This window comes from Stegodyphus dumicola, chromosome 2, assembly GCF_044657685.1.
Source record: "Stegodyphus dumicola isolate Sdum_Otavi_A_Nest chromosome 2, ASM4465768v1".
Taxonomy (NCBI): Eukaryota; Metazoa; Arthropoda; class Arachnida; order Araneae; family Eresidae; genus Stegodyphus; species Stegodyphus dumicola.
This window is the reverse complement of record NC_140769.1, coordinates 14,596,147-14,617,618: the sequence shown is the minus strand read 5'-3', so window position 1 is coordinate 14,617,618 and position 21,472 is coordinate 14,596,147. Positions and strand designations below refer to the sequence as shown.

The window sequence follows — 21,472 nt, the reverse complement described above, 5'->3', positions numbered from 1 at the left end:
TATGTGAATCGGAAAATCGAATTTTGCAGTCAGGCGTGTTTTTCGTTGAAAGCAAATGGTAATCGAAACACAGTTTTTTACTTTATCGGATGTAAAAAATCGACAACGCAATCAAAAGTTGTTTAACAAGGTTTAATGTAAAAGGGCAATTTTTTTTCCATGTAGAAAAAAGATTCAAAACTATAGACATGAGGATAAACATGATGGATGAAATTTCATAAACACAAATCATCACATATGAATATCCGGAAAACGGACTTCCACAGTCTGAATGTGCCTCACGAAGTCATCTTTATTCTTCTTTTTCTTCTTTTTTGTACTACCTCCGACTATAAACACCGGAGATGTATTCTGAAAGTTTTTACTACTTAAGTCGCGGTGTTGATTGTGTTGCAAACAATGCGGGTGGTGTTCAAAAGTTGCTGGATGCGTTTGTTGGTGGTTATGCCTTTTCTCTGAGTATCGTCTGAACAGAAAAAAAGCCACCAGACCAATCCCAATGCATACAACCAAACACCCAAAGCCAACGGAGATGTAAAGTGTCACCGTTTGTTGACAGTTTTCGGAGGACTCGTCATATCCGCTATGAGGACAGTGCACTACACCATCGCACCATAGCTCAGGATTGATGCAGGCACTGAGTTCTGGACATTCAAACAAGCAGTTGACATTTTTCATAGTTCTGCCTTCGTCTTCTTTAATTTCGCCATTTATTGGTTTAGAGGTTGGTCTAGTGACCTCCAACCACCGTATGGTTAGAGTGCCTTTTCTGTAAGCCATGAGTTCTACGATTACTTTGTCTGTTATGGATTGGTTTTTCTCGTGATAAGCAACAAAATTTCTAAAGTCATCACGTTGCAGCACTTGAGCAGTAGTAGAATCATTGTTATGCCAAGAAGACGAAAAAAAGTCAAACAAATCATTAGCAGATCTCGACTTTGTAGTTTCTGTAGAAGATGGGAGGCATAGCACCGTTTTGGGATACATAAGACCATCACTTCCGCTGGTATAAAGCACAACTCTATTAAGATTTTCAAGCTCGTGGTGACCATCGCACGATAATCCATGCAGTTGTAGATACAAATATGTATCAGTGGAAGAAGACTGAAGAAACCACTGGCAACGAAGAGGATGATCACCTAGTATATTCCTAACAGGGGACGCTTGAAAAGTCAATTCCCCTCCATGCGTCCTGTTCCTATCTAAATTGTCCGGAAGGACGCTGCATTCACGATCACTTGAGTTTGATCGGATGACCTGGTAACGAACACTGAAAGAGAAGTCTTCAAAATCTTCAAAAGCTGTCATACCGGAAACATCAAAATTCATTGTTACGGTAGAAGAATGCTCCAAAGATGAAGAGGTAAATGCAATTGAGGATATGGGCTGCACTGCGTTTTCACACATACAACCGAAAAGGACAGGTGAGGAAGAAGGAGTTTCAGTAAAAGTTAGAAAAGCATGTCTGTGCGGAATTTGGCGTGAAAGAGTTTCGCTGTTGAAACGACAATAGAACCTACGGAGCAATGGATCAAAAAACGTTGAACAATTATTAATACCTGATTGAAAATGGAGAACTTCAAGAACAATTCTTTCTCTGGGACGCATTTGGAATCGATAAACACATAAAAGCTGATCCCGCCCTCCTCTTCCGTATAAGAACACATTCCTTGGTGATTGAATAATACCGGAGACATCCATCTCTGAACTAAAATTTCTTCCGCAGGGTATTGTTGAAGGTATTTCGAAAGAACTGCCTTTACCAGAAAAACTTGTATCCACAAACTCATACTTGAGAATAAATGATGTAGCAGAGAGGGAGGACACAACATCCGATGCACGCATAGAGAATGTGTATTTTAAAAGAACCTCTGAACTTTCAGATATATAACTCTCTGAAGGTGGCAAGCAAGGTCTTTTTGGAATATAGTCATCATAATCCGATGCCCTCGTGCACATCAAAGGGAGCGATTTTTCACAAAATTTGTATGTGTAATTTAGTTGAGGGGGTTTAGTGTGATGAAACTTATAATAAGACGAATTCTTCTGCACATTCAAAAATAGTTCTAAAGAGCTTATATCACATGCATCCTCATATAAAGGACTTCGCTGGTACTCGGTGCTGGAAGGATGATGGTCATATCCCAGCGTCTCGTGATCTTGAACGAAGTACGAAACAAAATATAGCCATACCCTTTGGGAACTTGTACCTATGAGTCTCGCAATACATGATGTATTTCTTGGCACACTGTGACGAGGACTTCGGATGACTCCGCTGCGTGTTTTGGAACCATCCACAATTATTTCGCAGTTGGAGCTCCTATCAAAGCTGAATTCGCCTTCTGAGCCATCTGCGTCGACGAATTCCACTCGAACCTCCAGTTCCAGTCTTGACTCATAAAGCAGATTTGAAGGTGCGCTGTACAATTGTACGAGCATTTCTGGGCCACTAGAAACAACGTCTGTTAAGGAACCAGATTCACAAAACTCTGTCAGAAGAAGACGATCTTCACTGGTTTCGCTATTGATCCGGTCATAGATTCTGACGACGTCGCCAGCACAGTCAGTAGTCAATCCACTGCTTCCTGCAAAAGAAACGAAACTCATATATCATGAGTTGGCTGAAATATCTTTCATAAATAATTGTAAAACATTAATCACTTGTAATCAGAACTTTGAAAATCATTAATATGTTATGCAGTATTTATAACTTACGTTGTCCCGGGTGGTATGACCGGTTGCTGGAAGCTGATAATTTTGTAGCATGGGGGCATCTAATATCTATCTCTGCTAAACAGTCTAAGATGTTTAACATGTAGAATTATGGTTACCATCTACATAGCTAGAGTACTTCTAAGCTTTAATATTTCTATCCTGTATTTTTTCCCACTTTGAGAGAAAATACTAGCTATACCGGAGGTAGTCTGTTGATATCATTAGTGTTCATGTTGCTTTATGACCAAGATCTCATTCATAGTAAAAATACCGAACTTTGTCGTATTTTCATGCATGGTCCATTAGATCATATTATAATTTATAGCTCGAGTTATTCCATGAACATTTGCTGGGACATTTCTTAAACCTTAAAGCCCAATACACTAGCGATATAGGGTAAAGTTTTATAATGCAAAAATTATTTCATCCCTGAATTCGATATATAATGCGCAAAAACCTAGTTTTTTCTTTTGTTCTGAGGATATAGTAGAATTCTTTCGCTTCAGCATGCATCAGAATAGAGTTCTATGTATGATAGAGCAGATTTTAAATCTACACTTCTAGTTTTATTTACGGAGGATAAAGGCTTTTGATACTATTTAAATTATAAATATACATAAAGAAATATCTTCTGGCAGTGATGATGCATATGTAAATGTCTGTGACTCATATACTGCATTCTACACAGGAAGATGGAAGAATGATCTACATAGCAACAAACCTGATGAAGTGAAAACTTAAATTACGTTTCGAATAAAGGAGAGTAATTGTGCGATTCCTTCAAAAGATACAAGTTTATTTCAGGCTGCAACATATTTTGATACCAATATAAAATATGTCAGAAACTTTCGTTTTGCAGAATGAGAGCCTAATCGAAATTGAAGTAGTTTTTTTGCCGTTTCGAAGATTAAAATCAAAAATAATTCGGGACTGAGTTGAACTATAGAGAACAGTAATCAACTCTTTGAAGACCAAAACAGCCCAGACGGTCTTTCATTCAGACGACCCCAAACGCCCCAAACGGCAGAAATTCCTATGTTGTTTTCTTTCCATCCCTAAGGTATGCAGTAACAGATGCAATTTCTCCAAATGCACTGTATCAGTTAATTGCACACAGTTTGCCCTAAAAGGATTTACTTGTCGTTTCTTATCTTTATTTTTTAGAAGTAGTAAGGATGACATTTGGAATCTTCACACTTTTTTGTGCGCTAATGGATGGGGTGGGGAGGAAATTGCTGTGACTCTTGAAACCCATTTCGGGCGGTTCGATATTTTAACATACAGGTTAGCAAACGCTTTGGTTTTCAAAGAGTTAAAAACGTTTACTTAAAAAAAGCACAATAGCATATCCTTTTGGTCGTATAAATGGTAGCCAAAGCTAAGAAGATATATAGTACTTTAATTTTACATTAGTGTATTACATTGTTAAAAATCTCTCTGTTATCTGTTTTAAAAATGTTCACACGGCTGTTCACATCAGCTGATACCCCACAAGAAGATATCGTTGGAATTAATGTCAGAAGTCAATTGCGATTCCAGTTAATTGTCTTGCAAAGAGCCTGGACATGGACTTGTCCCAGTACATGGACCTAAACGTTATTACGAAGGAAATGCAGAGATCTACTTGATGTGCTCTTTATATCCAGAATAATTCCACAGCAATTCAAATTGGTCACTGCACATTGAATCCTAAGCGTTATTCTTATGGGAATATCTGAAGACGGAAGCCTACAAGCAGAAACAGAAAAGGTTGAACCTTTCGGTCATCTTTACGGAATCAACAGAGGGTTTGCTTTATAAAACGAATAAAAACTTCAGGTTGTTTTCAAAAAGAACCCATGCTCCAAACAGATGAATACTCCGAAAAGTAAGGCACACTGTCTAACTTGCTCATGCCAATCAGTATTTCCAATAAATATTTTGCATATTAAAATTTTAGAAGCCATTCTTAGTGTATGATATATCATATACCACTTAGTAATTATTCATCTAAGTAGTAACTTGAGACATTAGAGTCACCATATTAAGACATTCGGTGGCTAAACTGAGGACGCATTAAAATAATCAACAAGATATCTTTCTCACCTTGGTTAAGGGCTTTCCGGGGGTCCGACAACATAAGAGAAGATCCTGTATTCACCGATATCTTGTACTCATTTGGCTGCGATACTATGATGTGGGCACGCTTGTCAGGTGGAACGTTGTCTTGTCGTATCATGTAGCTGCATGTGAAGTTGCGCAAATATAGTCCGGGGAAGTTGGGAGATCGGATGAAACACTTCTTCTTGTCGCAGTTCTTGAAAGATCGATCGCAGTAGGTATTACCCACCATATTCCCGAGATGCACTTCATGAGTGTCTTTGTCTTCATTGGCGGATATCCTTGTTGGCGACGAGGAGAGAAACCTGCAATAAAATATTATTACGTGAATACAAAGTACACTACATATATGATAAAATGAATAATGGCAAAACAATGTTAGATATATGCATTGAATGGTACGCGATTTAAAACGAACTCTAAAGAAACCAACAGTAACAGGCGTCCATCTTACTTTAATGCAAGCGCTTTCAGCGATTTAACATTATCACCTTTTCCAGTTACAACCAAAGACAAATATCACAATCAGAAAACTGAAGAATTGCTGGGAATATGTTGGTATCTAACAATATCACTTTTATAATGAAGAGGAAAAATATAACGAAAAGAAAGAAAATAAATGATATCATATAGGAAATAAAAAAGCTTATAAATGGAACCATAAATTAATTATTTAGATATGAGTGGGGAAAAGGAGTTAAAGTCATTGGGTAACTTAGAGAGATCTAGTCTAACCTAAGTCCCTTTAAGTTCTATATTTTATACTAATTTACTATAATATCTTTACATCACAAATATAGAAAGACGGCTAGTAAGTGAATTGAATGAAATATTTAGGTGTCACATTTTCCCATTACTATGAAAGCAATTTTGATATAAAGTGTTTAGCCGCATATACTGCAGGTAATATATTGGCTTCAATAGAACATATGGAGAATGTTCTATTGAAGCCAATATATTACCTGCAGTGTAATTTAAAATAATTTAATAGCTGCGAGTAAATGAAAGCAAGGAATATCATTGCATTTTGTATTTTCTCACATTTATATTTTTTATCAACTAGTATTTGGATGTGGAAATTAATTCTACTAATGAACCTTATTTACTGCAGTTGATGAAGTTAATACCCACATCTTCGGTACTACTGGAAAGATCTTAAGAAATTTTCGTCTTTCTCATTACCTGCCTTGGTGGGGTAAGTGATAACACGTTCGGTTGGCATTCTTGAACTCCGGAATTCACATCCTATGAAAGATACAGCGGATGTTTGGTTTCCTTTTTCTTAATCGTTCTACATATTTTTTTAAACTCTAATCCTAAACTTTCTGCATTTTTATTACAAATATTATCGTCAACCGTAGAAACAATTTTTAAATATTTTATCTCGACAAACGATTTAAAATTTGGATGATACTACAGTGGCAGTTGAATTATGTAAGATTAAATTGCAACCACAGACACCTAAGGTAGATTACTGAATCAAATAAAATAAATCAGAAGTGTCAAGGTGAAGTTGATAAAACAGCCATATGAAAATTATTTTCTAATGCTGTTGACTCAGAGAATATTCACTACGAAGACATGCATGAAAAGAAGAATACATGAATAGGTAGCTTCACATTTCCTAGCGTTTTTTAGATTAGTTTTTGATGCTCGCCGATTTCCAAGCAATGGGATCCAGTTCCAATATGAGTGAATTCATACATGTTTAATAACAGAGTATATGAAAATGATAATGGAAGTGATACGATACGTATATGTTATGGTATGTATTAAGTATATGCATATGTCTGGCGAATTGTATTGTACGATGTATTTTATTGTAATCTGTATGAAAAAGATGTTCTATAATAATAGTCAATGCAGAATTTTATTCAAAGTGACCATTACTAGTTTGCATTCGTATAAATTTATTGTATTAAATTTCATATTTAATAATTGTTACTCTTAAATGCACTGTCTAAACAAGAAATACTCATCGAACAGAATGAATTTATCTTATCCACAACGAATATATTCAATTTATTCACATTATAACGTTGCGCGCCTACAACTTGCACGCAACCAAGGGTGACTGTGAAAGCTTGTATAAACCACAGAGTCTTGTAAAGGGTTTAAGTCCCTTTTTATTCAACGTAATGAATTACAATTGCGTTCTCTTGACGCTTACAAACGGTGCCAACTCGGCAGTCAAAATAAAAATAATAACCTGAAAAAGAAAGTAAAGACAAGATTCTAACTACGAGGCTCTCTAAAATAACTAACTCACCGCGTTTTACAATACGGCTGCTAATTCAGCAGACTTGAAGCTCACTGGAACAATTTCCACTAATTCCCGCCAAGCACATAGGCCGCAACGCGGGTTCTTCAATTCTCGATAACTACCTCCGCGCTCGCTAAGTAAGAATAACTCTCTCACCGAACTTGTTTCCTTCTATTTAAATCATACTACTTCCGCTGATAATTTGAATGCTTGCGCGTTCTACTCAAATTTACATATTCTGGCATTGGCAGTTCCAGGGGAAAGTAAGGATTGACAGGAAAGATAGTTTAAACTTAAAATAAATGTTAGTTAAAATAAATATAAACTCTACAACATCTAACTTTTAGTGTTAATAATGAATATAATCAGATCATACACAATTTGTATTCTGAATGTTACACTTTAAAAGTCAAAAGAATGCAACCGCTGAAATAAGAAAACACCATATTCATTGTAACACTTCCAGTCCTTCTCAGCTCAATTAATACTCAGCTCAATAATAAATATATACATTTGAATTCTCTTAATTCACAGGTGTTAGTAAATCTGTAATACTCGAGACTAATTGTGGCTTGAGTCATTTTATCGATGTAAAGAGCCGTGAAATTCAATCCAAATATTAATGCGTGATAAAAATTGCTAAAGTGAAATGTCAGCGATTAATTAAACTCAGAAAATGAAAACACTATGAGATTTTCTACTATTACGCCACACATTTATAACTGCGAAACAAATGCAAATTAAAATATAAGCAACATATACGCTCACATGCACGAAGATTTAGTGTCACAAATTAGCTCAATAAGAATCTCATTGGTCCATTTTCGAAACCCCTTCCTCAGTGTCTACGCTGATGTGCACTTGTGAAATATGCGTACCGGACGATACCCGATTTGTCAGAAAACGCCGGCCGGGTGTCTGGCTCTGCATGCACTTGTTCATCTGTCTACATGGGCATACGGATACCTCATATCAATACGGACAGACTCAGTACGAATCATCTAATTAATTTGTTTATGACAGGACATGGCCCCTTCCCCAAGTATTTTTACGAAAGAAACATAGCTCCTTCTGAGCAATGTATATGTGGGGAAAGGGGCGACCCCAACCATTGCATCTTCAAATGTCTATTAACAAAAAATTACCACTTGATACTTCCTGAGACTAACATATATCTGTGCTTGCAAATAGCTTTAAAAATAAAACAACTAAGAAGAAAAATAGAACTGTCAGTTATGTTCCTCGCTAGTAGAGGCCTGACACAGTATGTACTCTTAGATATACAGGCAAAAAAGTGCTATTTGCATTTATCTATGTAATAATGCTATGTATATGTTCCTAAATGTATTGTTATATGTATGTCATTATGTCCCAATATGTTATATATTTACCTTTATGTTCTGTACTTAATATTATGTTCTATATTTTCCGTTATGTATTCGAGTATGAAAGGCACCATATGTTACAACTATATTGTAATCATATGAAAAAAATGTAAATATGTCAAAATTCTTTCAAAAAAAATTATAATGTCCAAATAAAAAGATAGTGCAGTTGGACAATACCCACATTACCTATGGTTAAACATTGGGTTTCCGCTGCACTACAACCTGAACCTGTCTACATGGGCGCTTTTATAGTTTTTCTGATGTTTAGTGTCAACAATTTCTGGTGCTTAATTGAACCAATCTCGTTTAGAAAGTGACAGGCGAAGGTATCCCTGTGGTGTTTATACTTAAGTTTCGCCAGTGAAATTTTATTTTAAATTACTTCTTTCCTTTCTGCTTCTTTTCTCCAAGAAGTTCCCTAATTTCAGAATTTAAGTAGATTTGGGTTACAAACAGTTTCACTATAATATATAGAGATTTACGAATAAGTTTGTTTTGTGAAAGTTAAGTGAATAAGTGAAAGTTTGGCTTGTGTTCCGCTGCTCTGCAGATTGAACAAAACAGTCTATTGGCGACTTTAATGTTGGTCTTTCTGGAAATACTTACATTGAGATTAGATCCTGTTTTGGTAAGTGTGTGTTTGAAATTCTGTAGCGGTCTTGTAGTTCCTAGATAAACTTGGTTTAAACTTTTGCATTTATATCCTTTGCGAAACCAAGCTTGAATCTTAAACCAAGTCGGTTGGTAAGTTCCGTTTTATATATATTATAAGTATTCACAAGTTTTGAGGCTGAATGAACTTAAAGTATTTTAATTCTGTGTATGTTTGTTTGCAGCTTAGAGATTTTAGTGGTGAGCATACACTGCACAGATTATATGTAACATCTTATTGATGCTGTATTGATAAAGCAAAGTTATTTAGAGATCGCAACAGGTGTTACATCCATTCGACTGCACAGTATGGGATCACGTGATGGTGATAACCAAAATTTCTTCTAAATATTAATCTTTGCCCTTGACTTACGAGTCATCCACTGTTTACCATAAAACTTTGCAATATTGAAAATTAACACGTGAGAAATTTTGTGTCCGTAATGTTATATCATGTAATACAGCATCTTTACGTATATTATGAAGATTATTCCAGGAAACGGATAAGAGTAATAAATACTGGTAGTCTGGCCTGGTTTCAAATCCCAGAGAGAGATGTTTCTATAGGTAGTTCTGTGGATTTCCCTAAATTTAACGTGGATATAAATCTGTTTGGAGAAAATCCTCCAGGAAAGCATCCCTTTTCTAGAACAAAGACCCGTATTGTGCATTGATATAATCTTTTGCTGTTATTGTCATTGTTACCAATCTCATAGGTCTGACAAAGGTCAGCACGAGCCCGCGAATTTCATCGTGACAAGGAGTCAAATGCTCCTGTCAATGGCAAAAACCTTGAGCTCCATATAGGTGACAGCCCGACTTTAGCTCAGTTCCGTCCCCCCCGTTTTGAAAGGAGCACTCCTGGGGAGGGGGACGAATCCGAGAGTCTCCCACCACTCTTCCTCTACCATAAACCTCTCGAGAGGACGTTTGGCTCGCTGCATATTCATAAGTGCGCCATACCTCACTGACAGTATACATTTATAAATTTCCAGGCTTTCTGCGCAACTCGAACACTGGCCTTTCGGTACTCCAATCAGCGTCGCTAACTACTATCGCTACTATCGCAAACCTAATCAGTCCAATCCAAATCAACTCCGTAAAATATGCACAGAAATATTATAGTAAACCTCACGCGAAAAATTGTGTTTTGCACAAGTCGTCGGAAAATGCTTCTGCTTTCGTAAAAGAAAACCAACATCTGAGAGAAGAGAAATTATTACCGAAATTTAGGACTGTTTCACCTGTGCAAGAAAAAAATGAAGAAAACTATTTTCTGTTATCTGTGAAGAACCTTTCTATTACCTACATTCCCCCCATATTTTAAAAAATGTATTATTCAAAATAAGTATGGAAAAGAGCAATGGTACTCCTTCCATTTTTTATTTTGGAACGAAAGAAAAGGAAGGTATGAAAGAAGAGATACAGCGAGAAATTTTTTGACATTAAAAACTGCAAACTAAGAGATTTAGATATCTCTTTTTTATGCTGTAATATCTCTTTGACCGAGGAATATGATTCTGACATCGAAAAAGTATTGTTTCTGGAGAATATAGAAGTAGGTTTGGAGACTGCTTTCTAATGATCAGGTTTATAAAAAGCTCTTTATTAGCGAAAAATATTAATCTCTTCATTTTCTGGAGAGTAATAGCAAAGAGTGAACTCCCTTATTTCTAAAGTACAGAACACGGAGAATTATTTTTCTGAAAATAGGAGATACTACAGAACATCCTTATTTTTAAATAATACAAAATTGCAATATGTAAATCCCATATTACTATCTACATAATTCCTTTCAAAATGTTTAGAAATAACTATACTATATATTTTTTTAGATTCTTAATTCTTAAGATGTAACACAATATCTTTTCCCCTTCTATTTAATTTCCCTTTTAAATTCTAGAGGAAAACTAGGTACTTGTCTTCAGTAAAGGCTTTGGCGAGAAAACTTGTTTAGTGCGTTTTTGGTGAGAACTAAATGGTTACCAAACTGTGCAGGTGCGAGAAACGAACAGTAACGGATCTGCGCATGTGCGAGAAACAAATGGTTTACAATTTAATTGGCGTTTCGTTAACGCTTTCATGAATGTTTCCGATATAGTGCTATTGTCAAAATTGAGTTGGTAAAGTATTAACAATATAGTGTATCATGAAATGTAAATATAGTAAACTAATTATTGTAAAAAGACACGAATTGCATATAATGAGTTGACAAAAATAAGTTGACAATGTATTAGCACACGTATGCAGAAATATCTAAAAGAACGTAACGCACATAAACGCAGATGAAGCTATTTGTTTCTTTTTTCAAACTTATTTCTTTATGTACTCTTTGTTATTGTTTTATATATATTTTTTAACTTTTGACTGCTGATTGTAGATATTAACGTAAACAAGTCATGAATGTAAACATGATCTAGAAACTAGATTTATAAACTAGAACGACCATGACATTAGACATTGTAGTGGCTACGTTACTTGTAGCCACTACAATATCTAATATCATGATCGATCGTTATATGCGAATAACAATGTACTGATAGATATAATGTCATTTCTGCAAATCAGTTATCGTAAAAATATACATAACAGCACATAATAAATAGTCAAAATTTAGTTCCTAAAGTATCAGCAGAAACTGTACAACAATACTTTATTGTAAGCTCTGTAAACAATTTTAGGGTTCTAATTTAATTTTTATAGTTGTAGGATTCCTTGCCCTCTGTCTATGATGAAACGTCAAGTAACCTAGTGAAATATGTAGCGACGTATCGCTGAATTCAGAACAACTGAGATGTAGACTCGAGAAGGGTTAAATTACGTCTTTATTCACTCAAATACGAATAACAGTCGGCCGTTTTCTCAGGAAAGCTTCTACTCGGGCTTTAACTCAATAAGAAATAGGAACTAAACTGAAATTTACTAAACGAGACTTAGCCGAAGCTAGACACAATTATCTACTGTAGTTTGCCCTTAAATTAAACTAGACGGCGAATATCAATAGGCACGTATAATACGGCCGAGCGTAACAGCTTCAAGAATTATTTAAACACGCATAATACGCCGAGCGTAACAGCAAGAGTGACTTAGTCAGAAGGCAAACACTCGCCACTAAGGACTCCTAGCACTCTCTGTCGAAGTTAGTTGAACCTTCCTCAAAAACAGCTTATAACTCATTTGCATTCTGCGTCATTCTTAAACCTCATTCTGGTAGAGAGTTGTAAGTGGAAACAAGAATTGGTGGAAAAGGGTTTCAAAATTAAAAATAACTGTCATAAAATTAAACTTTACCTTACTTAGTAAACACTGATATAAACAGATCGTGTTTGCAAAAATGGTTTGTAACATGGAAACATCACACTTGTTGCAATTTAACACTGAAAGGTAGGAGTGGAGTTCATGCTACCGGCGGTGGCAGAACTTGCAGTATGGCTGAAGTCTCAATTTGATCACGACTCGAGGACACCGGAAGGTTGTTGGTTTTCTAGTTAATGTGTGGGGCTAACACCTATTTACTTAGGGCAAACAGCAGGTGGCCTTGTTTCTTCTACATAGCATAACATACATCTTCAACCTAGAAGGATTACTGTCTTGAATTCAATTTTTCTGTCCTTTTCCCTTTTCAAATACACTCTTAGGGAGGGAAAAAAAAAAAAAAAAAAAAAAAAAAAAAAGACGCTCCTCGACAGACCGAGAAGATACAAAGCAAATTGGACACAAATTGATATACATACAGGTTTCGAAGGAAAATCCTACATTTTACATTTTGAATGCCAATGAATAAACGGTTTTCGCTACAGGGCATCTGCTCTGCTCAATTGGCAAGATATTTAAGAGGATAAATTACAATTCCAGGTAATAAATTCTTCACGAATTTCATTCCGTGTGCTCTGGTAGACAGTAACTATGCCTCGCATACAGGTGCTCGAACGATTTGCGCAGATGTCAGAATTTGAGAAAGATCGTGTACTTGGATTCAAAGAAGGCGGTTGGTTTTATCGACGAATAGCTCGACGTTTAAGCAAGAGCGATGCCACTGTTAGACGATGTTGACAGGAAAGGGTGAATCATGACTGCACGCAGCGTCAAGAAGGAAGCGGTAGGCCTAGAGAAACGACAGAACGTGAAGACCGAGCAATCGTCAGAGCGGCACTCACAGCCCCAGATGCATCATTATCATCGGTTGTATGTGCAACTAGTGCTTCAGTGACCTCAAGGTCCATTCATAGAAGGCTCACAGAAAGGGGGATTAGGTCACGGCGCCCCTTGCGATGACTAACATTGAACTCTGTACAACGTCAAGCCCGATTACAGTGGTGTCGCGCTCATTCGCACTGGAATTTCACCGACTGCAGTAGAATAGTCTTCAGTGATGAATCCCGCTTTGAACGGAGCCCCGATGACCAGCGAAGACGAGTCTGGAGACGCCCCGAACAGCGGTGTGATACCAACCTTACAGGCCGACAACCAGGAGTGATGGTTTGGGGTGCCATTTTATTTCATAGTAGGCCTCCTTTGGTTGTCATACGTCGCAACCTTACAGCACAGCAGTACGTCGACAAAGTTCTAAGACCCGTTGTGTTGCCCTTCATGTCACGCCACCCTGGGCTTACATTTCAGAAAGATAATGCCCGCCCCCACACTGCACATGTTTCTACTGCTTGCCGTAGTACTTGCCGAACATTACCTTGGCCAGCAAGGTCGCCGGATCTCTCTATTTTGAGCACGTTTGGAGCACTATAGGCAGGGCCCTCCAAACAGCTCAGGATGCTGACGATCTAACTAGCCAGTTGGACAGAATTTGGCACGATATCTCTCAGGAGGACATCCGCAACCTCTATCAATCGATGCCGAGCCGAATAACTGCTTGCATAAGGGTCATAGGGGGACAAACGTGTTACTAATTTTTTCACTTTGTGAAGCTCTATCACTTCAATAAATCATCCAATTTTTCTCAAACTGTAATCATTTGTTTTTCTGTATATGTACATCACTTCTAGCGATTTTCGTCCCATTCAGAAAACTCCTTCTTGGTGCGTCGTTTTTTTTTTTTTTTTTTTTTTTCTAAAGAGTGTAACTAACCGCTGCCGCGGCTAGCCGCCTAGAGTAATTACTATAAACAGAAAAATTATTATACTTTTAATGAATTCCGCTACTGCTATTTTCCGGATCTAGCTTGTAATTAATAAAATATGCTTTCATTGCTTTAAAATAGCTTATTTTTTTAATCAACAACAAGCAGATTAAATTTAAAAGAAAAATTAAATAGTATCTAACACATCGCCAAATGGCAACAAACTGGCGAGCGGAAGCTAAAAATATTTTATATCGGATATCTTTAGATTTTCAGCCGTAAAGTGTTAAATGTTGCCATACAATTTTTCTATACTCTTTATGTTATTTCAATTTCCTTAAAAATTAATGCATGGCAATAATATTTGATGACAACATTTGAAACGAAATAGGGAAAAAAGTGAAGTATGAGACTAACAGCTCCTCTGAATTAAACTGCTGTGTTTGCATTTAATCATGCAAACATATTAAGCATATTTTGTTATTGAAAGAGCGAAAGAAAAATTTTAAAATAAAGTCATCAGTGAAAGGCAGTCCAAAATTTTTAATGAAATCTAAGTATATTGTAGTTTTTTGTTTTGAAATATTACCTTCGCTGTCGCTGTCATAGCTCAAGGTGATGTGTATCCATACATTGGATAATGAAAATGAGCGCAGTATGCTACACATAACCTGACCAATGTATGTTTATAAGACAGACATGGCACTCTCATAATGAGTGACTTGTTAATACACACTTTAATTGCCTTAAGCACAAAAATATTAAATGTAATGCTACTACAATATTTTTTCATTGCTTTCTATATTTCAGCCGCTGCTAATGCATTTTCTTGAAAATTTTCATGCAAAGTATAAACGAGCTTTACAAACAAAATGTTATTCATAGAATTAAGAAACCATAAAGGCAGAGCATTTAAAGCTTGTAAAAATACAAATAATGAATTTGAAGTGGAAAATTATTTCGAAGTATGGAACTAGATATATCATAGCGAAATGCAAAGAAATTAGGTGATTTTCATTAGGGCAAGAAATATTTCTTTTATTGCAATACATTAAAAAAATATTATAAGTTTATGCAGATAGGTTACTAAATAATTTCAAATATTTGACGATCTATAAGAAGGATATTTAAATAATTGAAAATATTTTCTTATACTTTAAAATTAAGCAAAAAGCAACCACAGTCTGGAGTAGATTTTGAGTAAAATTCTCTGACGTTTTAGGGCGGTAAGACAGGAGTCTCTCTACTGCAGGAGTAAAAAAATTCTTCCCGCCCTTCTGCAGGAGCAAAAAAATTCCAGCCTGTGTCTGTCACGAAATTTCTGAAAAAAATAGGGTATTTTCTAATATCTCATTCTTAAACACACAAACAAACGTAATTTCTAAAACTTTAGATTTTAGAATAATACCTACTTTATTAAAAACGTAATTTAACCTTTAAAAGTACTGTTGAATGTAGATTGAAGAACTTGACAAGAGCTGCTAGAATAATAACAGCTTGCGAAATACTTTTCCATGCAGTACTGTACTGACGCTTTTTAACCGTAAAGGTACGTTTGCTAAATAAATCGATATACAGGCGAACTTGCCTCGTCCGTTGCGGAATTTCGCAGGTACAAATAGGGGATTCGCAAATGTTTTCTTGCAACCACATCTTTTAAAAGAATAATTTTAATAATCAACCCCTTACATTTTCCAATATAATATACCACATACAACACAATCATAGCACACATAATTGCTCATAAATAATTTAAAGATAATAAATTAGATTAAGAGTATAAACAAAAGGTTTGAAAAAGTAGTTTATTAAGATTTTATAATTTATTACTTTGCGTGATTATTAATTTTAGATATATAAGTAGGTTTTCACAAACGAAACTAAGTCACAGAGTCCTGTTGTGAAAATTTCGATTTTAATGCATGTGATTGTTTCAAAAATTTTTAACACTTAACGTAAAATTCCTTAAATTATTACTTAAATCACCTAGTTAAAAATTTTCAATAAGTTTCTTATTTTCCATTCCAATTTTGAATTCTTCGTATTCTTTTATTGTGCTTCTTCTGTTTTGCGTTTTACCTTTTTATACTGCATTTATTCCTAAGCAATAAATTAATTTTTTTAAGAAAACTACTATTTTTTTAAAACAAATTAAATAATTTTACTGTATATTTCTCTTTACATTTATTTTACATACAGAATTATATCATAAACAATTAATTATCATTTTATCGATCATTTTTTGCAGTCAATAAGATATTGATTATGCTGATCATTTGCAAGTGCATATTTAGCTGTTGACCCTTATTCCAGTTCTTGATCCTTATCGATAGCCTTAAAAATTTCATCAACCTACAGGATGTCAATACCAACTTCGTTGGAAACCATTGGGATAAATTATGGATAAAGTCAACCTCCAATTAACTGGGATTTGCGTAAAAGAAATGATAATTTCTTTAATGTGAAGTTGAAAATAAATGAACATTATAAACCACCAGCGCAAAATAAAACTGTCTACGAAATATATATATATATATAAAAGGAAAATATGATTGTTGACATATAATGTTATCAAATATCACAGGATTTGGAAGTTATTCGTAGTACAGAATATAAAAGTATTATCATCCATTAAATGTAAATTCCTAAATGAAAATTAATAAAATGCACAGCAATTCGTCTCCTATTTCGTGTTTACTCTATCGAAATCTAAGACATTAATGTGAACAAAAATATGCTATTTTTGTTATGCCTTATCTAACTTGTCTGACAGTAATATCAGAGTAAGCCCACGAGATTCATTGTAGTAAGAAGTGCAAGATTTTCCCTGTCGTTGGCAATATAGTCTTGAGCACGATACAGGTAGCAGCGCGACTTTGCTGAGTTCCGACCCCCAAATTTGACGGAGAGAGGGTCTGGGGTCTTCTACGCCTCTTTCCCTACCACTAACCTCTCAAGAGGGTTTTCGGCTCGACGCATATTTAGAGTGCCCCCATACCGTACAAACCCTATACATTTACAAACATCCCTGATTTCTTCAGATTTCGAAACCGGTCCCTTTACGGAAGTCAGCGTCGCTAATCACTATCCCGCTTGGGCGGGAACAAAAATATGCTATGTCTTTTTCTTCTGAGTTTTTGAGTTAATTTACAAAACTCAATGAATTTAGATTCCAGATTGTAATTCTTGAAATGTCATGTAAACTGTTAGTAGTGTTTTCCTGTTAATAATAATCTGAACGATCATCGTTCACGCGTTATTGATCTTCTTCCATATAAACAGTGATTTTGAGCTAACCGCAGGAGTCGTCCCCCCGTATTACGTTGAGAAATGAGGAGTTGATTACGGATTAAACTGGAGAAATTTCTTGATGAATAGAAAAATAAAGTTAACCTTTAAAATGTAAGTTACCAAACCACGGTAGGTTGATGATTAATGAATTGATCAGTATTAAAAAATTACCAAATTTTGCGCTGTAACTATATTTTATGCTCTAAAGTTTGAGCTCTAGAGTTTATGCTGTAGCATTTGAGTTTTAATATAAAGGATATGCGAGGTGTCTCAAATGAAACCGTCTTTCGTAAACAAAATTAAATGGTTAGCTTGAATTGATGGGTAGAAGTAGGATTATTAAACGTTATTTGATAATTCGAATCAACACTACGGCTGTGTGTTAAAGACCAGCGCAGATAGTTTTAAGAGAAACTCACTGGTGCTCTCCATAGGATAAAACTCGAAAGCCTCCAAGCGTAAGCTAGGTGAAATTACCAGTTTTCGGTGATCTTAACAATTCCGTTACTACCGTGCATCGGAGAGAGGCGATAGTAAGTTAATTGAGACGTAACACAGTTTCATGTACTGTTAAAAACCATTAAATGTAAAAGAAAGTAAATTACTAATATTGAGTATTTTCTTTGGGGTTGTAGTTGCAGATCAAAGCCCAAAGTAAAAAATAAGTTGTTATGCATTTCGTGCTTTGGTCTTATCAGATGACCAATGTAAGAAGTAGCCAGCCATTTTGAAAAACGGTCAGCTTTCGGATTATCGGATTGCCATTCATAATATTGTTTTAAATATTAATACGTGTATTTAATATTTATGATTTTCCTGTATATACAATTTCGTATTTAAAATGAAATGCAGAAAAGAATCCTGAAGTTCATAAAATTAATATACCCCTTGAGGTTTAAGTTTACCCTGCAATAAAGTTTAGCGCTGCCAGTTGCTTAAAAGTAAGTATTTTCATTTATGGTGGGCAGTAAAGTATATACGGTTGTTCGCTCTAAGGATTTTCTTTTTTAATTTTCTGCTTAGCATTTTGAGATACAGAATTGGCATATTCAATATAAACCTAGACTGCTGTTTTGGTTTGACTGCAATTCAGAAAAAGAGATTTGGTTTGGAAAGAGCTCCTAAAATTGATGGATGGCTCGAGGTTTACGAAAATACATTTCCGGAGGAAATATATTAGTATCAACAAATTGTAAAGCTGTGTAAATTCGAGGTTATTGAAGAAAGTATTTTTAATATATTAAATTTAAAAGGGAGAAAGCATATAGCTGAAAATAAAAATGTGAATATGGACTCAAAACCACATCCAAATACTGTTTGAAAAGGGCTAACTATCAAGAATTGAAGTTATTGGTTTTGAAAGAAAATCCACCGACTAAAAGATTTATTGCGTAGAAACTGGGAATATCTGCTGGCATTGCAAGTAAAACCATTCATACAGATTTGATGTTGAAAAGATGTTTAAACTCGAAGTTCTTCTGCTTTTGTCAAACCCAATTGAGGAAAGAAAAGTCGATTATAGAAAATTACATAAAATATGTCTAAGTTGCTTATGAATGGAACCTTTTGTTAACACTGCAAATGAAAAATGGATATATTTAAGAAACTTAATAAAAAAATCAATTTGTAATTGTTTAACTGACGAATGGGACTCCACGTAATGGTTTCATCAACGTAGAGAAAAGTTCTCAAAGTAATTCATAATAATTGCAGAATTTTGTTACAACGGTAAAGGAAAACGAAACAAATCCTCAAGTAAGAAAGTCCTAAAACATTCACTATACTATCAGCGGAATATTTTAAAATCAGTGTTTAAAAAGAAAATTCCAGCCTTATACAGAAAGGAAGTAAATTAATTTCAGCTGCGCACAGACATAGTCACACGTCTGTGAGTCAATTCCCACTTATTTAGCAAAAAAAGAATAATAATAATAATAATAATAATAATAATAAAAAAAAAAAAAGGAATAAAATGCATCAGTAAAATACCTGTAAAATCAACTGACGCTTTTTTTTTCTATGAATTGTTGCTTTTTCGTGTTTTTTTTAACGAGCTATAAGAAAACGGAACGCATTTTATTATTCTAGTATTAGCGCAGTTATATACTTTGCAAATAATTTTGAAGTAACTGCTTTTTATATATCAACAAAATGTTAAAGTCTACTACTCCTCATCGCAAGGATACAATTTTTTGATATAGAATCCACTTTATTTATGTTTATTATGTTTCAACTTTATTAATTGTAAATCATCCCAGTTCGTCATTTTGAAACCTTACAAGGAACTTACATTGAACTCTATATTTACCAAAGACTTAAGATTATGTCATTTTCCAGTCGTCAGCTGGTGCCGGCGATCGTCATGCTCCCAAATCTGCCGTTAGCGAACGAAAATCAGCTCGACTTTTACAGCTTTTTCGCATATTTGTTTTACATTTTCCATTTAGAAAGTAACATTTTTATGTCTGTTGAACTTAGATAGTAATCTAAGTTGTGCAAATGCGCTTAGTTTACTATTTCCAGCCAAAGGCCTCAGAGCACAATGTCAACTAGAACCTCAAGAACCAACAACATCTGACCAAGGAACCAAGGCGTTGACTTACGGAGTACCTTTGCTGAATTAAGAAATTAATTTCACATCATCATTAAGAAATATGAAATAATTTAGAAAGAGCAATAGCTAAAGTAACGAAAAGGAACCGTTATGGGTTTAAAGATGCAAGAGTTTCGACTTCCGTAGAAGAGATCAGAAGCTCTCCGTAAAGCGCGTTCTGCCTTCAGGCCACGTCATTGCTTTAAGCCTATCTTCCTACTTTCGGCCGTAGTCTTACGTGTCTGTTAGTATTTGTGGGTGAAGTTTGATTACAAGCCAACTCGAATAGCTTGCAGAGATATTAGGTATTTTTTTTAAAGCTGGCAAGATGAAAAATATGCCACGCCTTCGCCGGGAATCGAACCTCGGACCTCTGGAATACCGGCCCAGCGTGAAGAACCATTACACCATGAAGCCTCGCCAAGAAGGTGGTGTAAATACCTTATATACCCCCTTTTAAAGGCCGACTGCGATTTTTAGGGAACCCAGTAGCCTAATCTTGGGTGAGGAGAATCGTCATCCAACGCCCTTTTAGTTCGGGCGCCACTGTAGAGACATTAAGACGTTTTTGGAAGCAGGAAAGATGAAAAATAGCAACCACCTTCGCCAGGAATCGAACCACGGACCTCTGGAATACCGGGGCAAAGTGCAGAACCACTACACCAAGAAGGCTCGCCAAGAAGGTAGGGTAAATACCTTATAAGTTATTTTTGTACGGCTTCGGCTAAAGCAGAGCTAGTTAGAATGAGTTTAGTTCTTTACTTTCTATCTTAAGTTAAAGCCCGAGTGGAGACTTCCTTGTAAGGCCTGAGGGATCGTCTGTAGTACTTCTTTGAGTATTTTAACCTTTCTTTGGACTTTACAATCTCAAGAAAATAGCCGATAGACACTTAATTTAAGTTCTAGTAATAAAGGACACGTAAATTTACTAGAATTTAAAGGTAAAATCACGCAAAAATTCCGTTTCTCTTTCTAAATCCAGCTGCCGTTTCATTAACAACACTAAGTCTTTGATAAATTTTCGTAAACATCACGTATTAGCAAACTGATGACAACAAAGGCAAATGTATGACACTCATAAACGGAGCTGACACGGAGCGTTGATCCGAATTTAGCACTTCACAGTGACTTTAAATATGTGTATATTCGCAATACCATTTTCTCTGGTTTTATCAACATTACGGCACTTTGTTCATTCTTTAAAACAATATTTTAGATTCAGTGCACTAATACCTATACATGAAAAAGTTTTCCTTCAAAATATTGAAGAAGTGTATATAGCAATAAAAAGAAAGTTGAACAATTGCACATGAAGCAAACCAATGAGAAGTAAGAAAGGCACATGGAATTTCCCCTCTAGAAACTTAACCATCTTTTGCAAATTGCAAGGAAAATAA

The 21,472-nt window shown here is 35.4% G+C and overlaps 1 protein-coding gene across 1 annotated transcript in view; it reads right to left on the bottom strand.

The window, feature by feature from the left end:
* Window positions 1-117: 117 nt before the first annotated feature.
* The window catches only part of LOC118193798 (uncharacterized), a 572,698-nt gene continuing 551,343 nt past the window's right edge, over window positions 118-21,472 (bottom strand). Inside the window, exons 6-7 of the mRNA XM_085810455.1 lie at window positions 4,801-5,120; window positions 118-2,585 (exon numbers count right to left, since the gene is read on the bottom strand). Coding sequence (XP_085666581.1) covers window positions 232-2,585; window positions 4,801-5,120 — 2,674 coding nt within the window. The 3' untranslated portion in view covers window positions 118-231. The remainder of the gene's footprint in view (window positions 2,586-4,800; window positions 5,121-21,472) is intronic.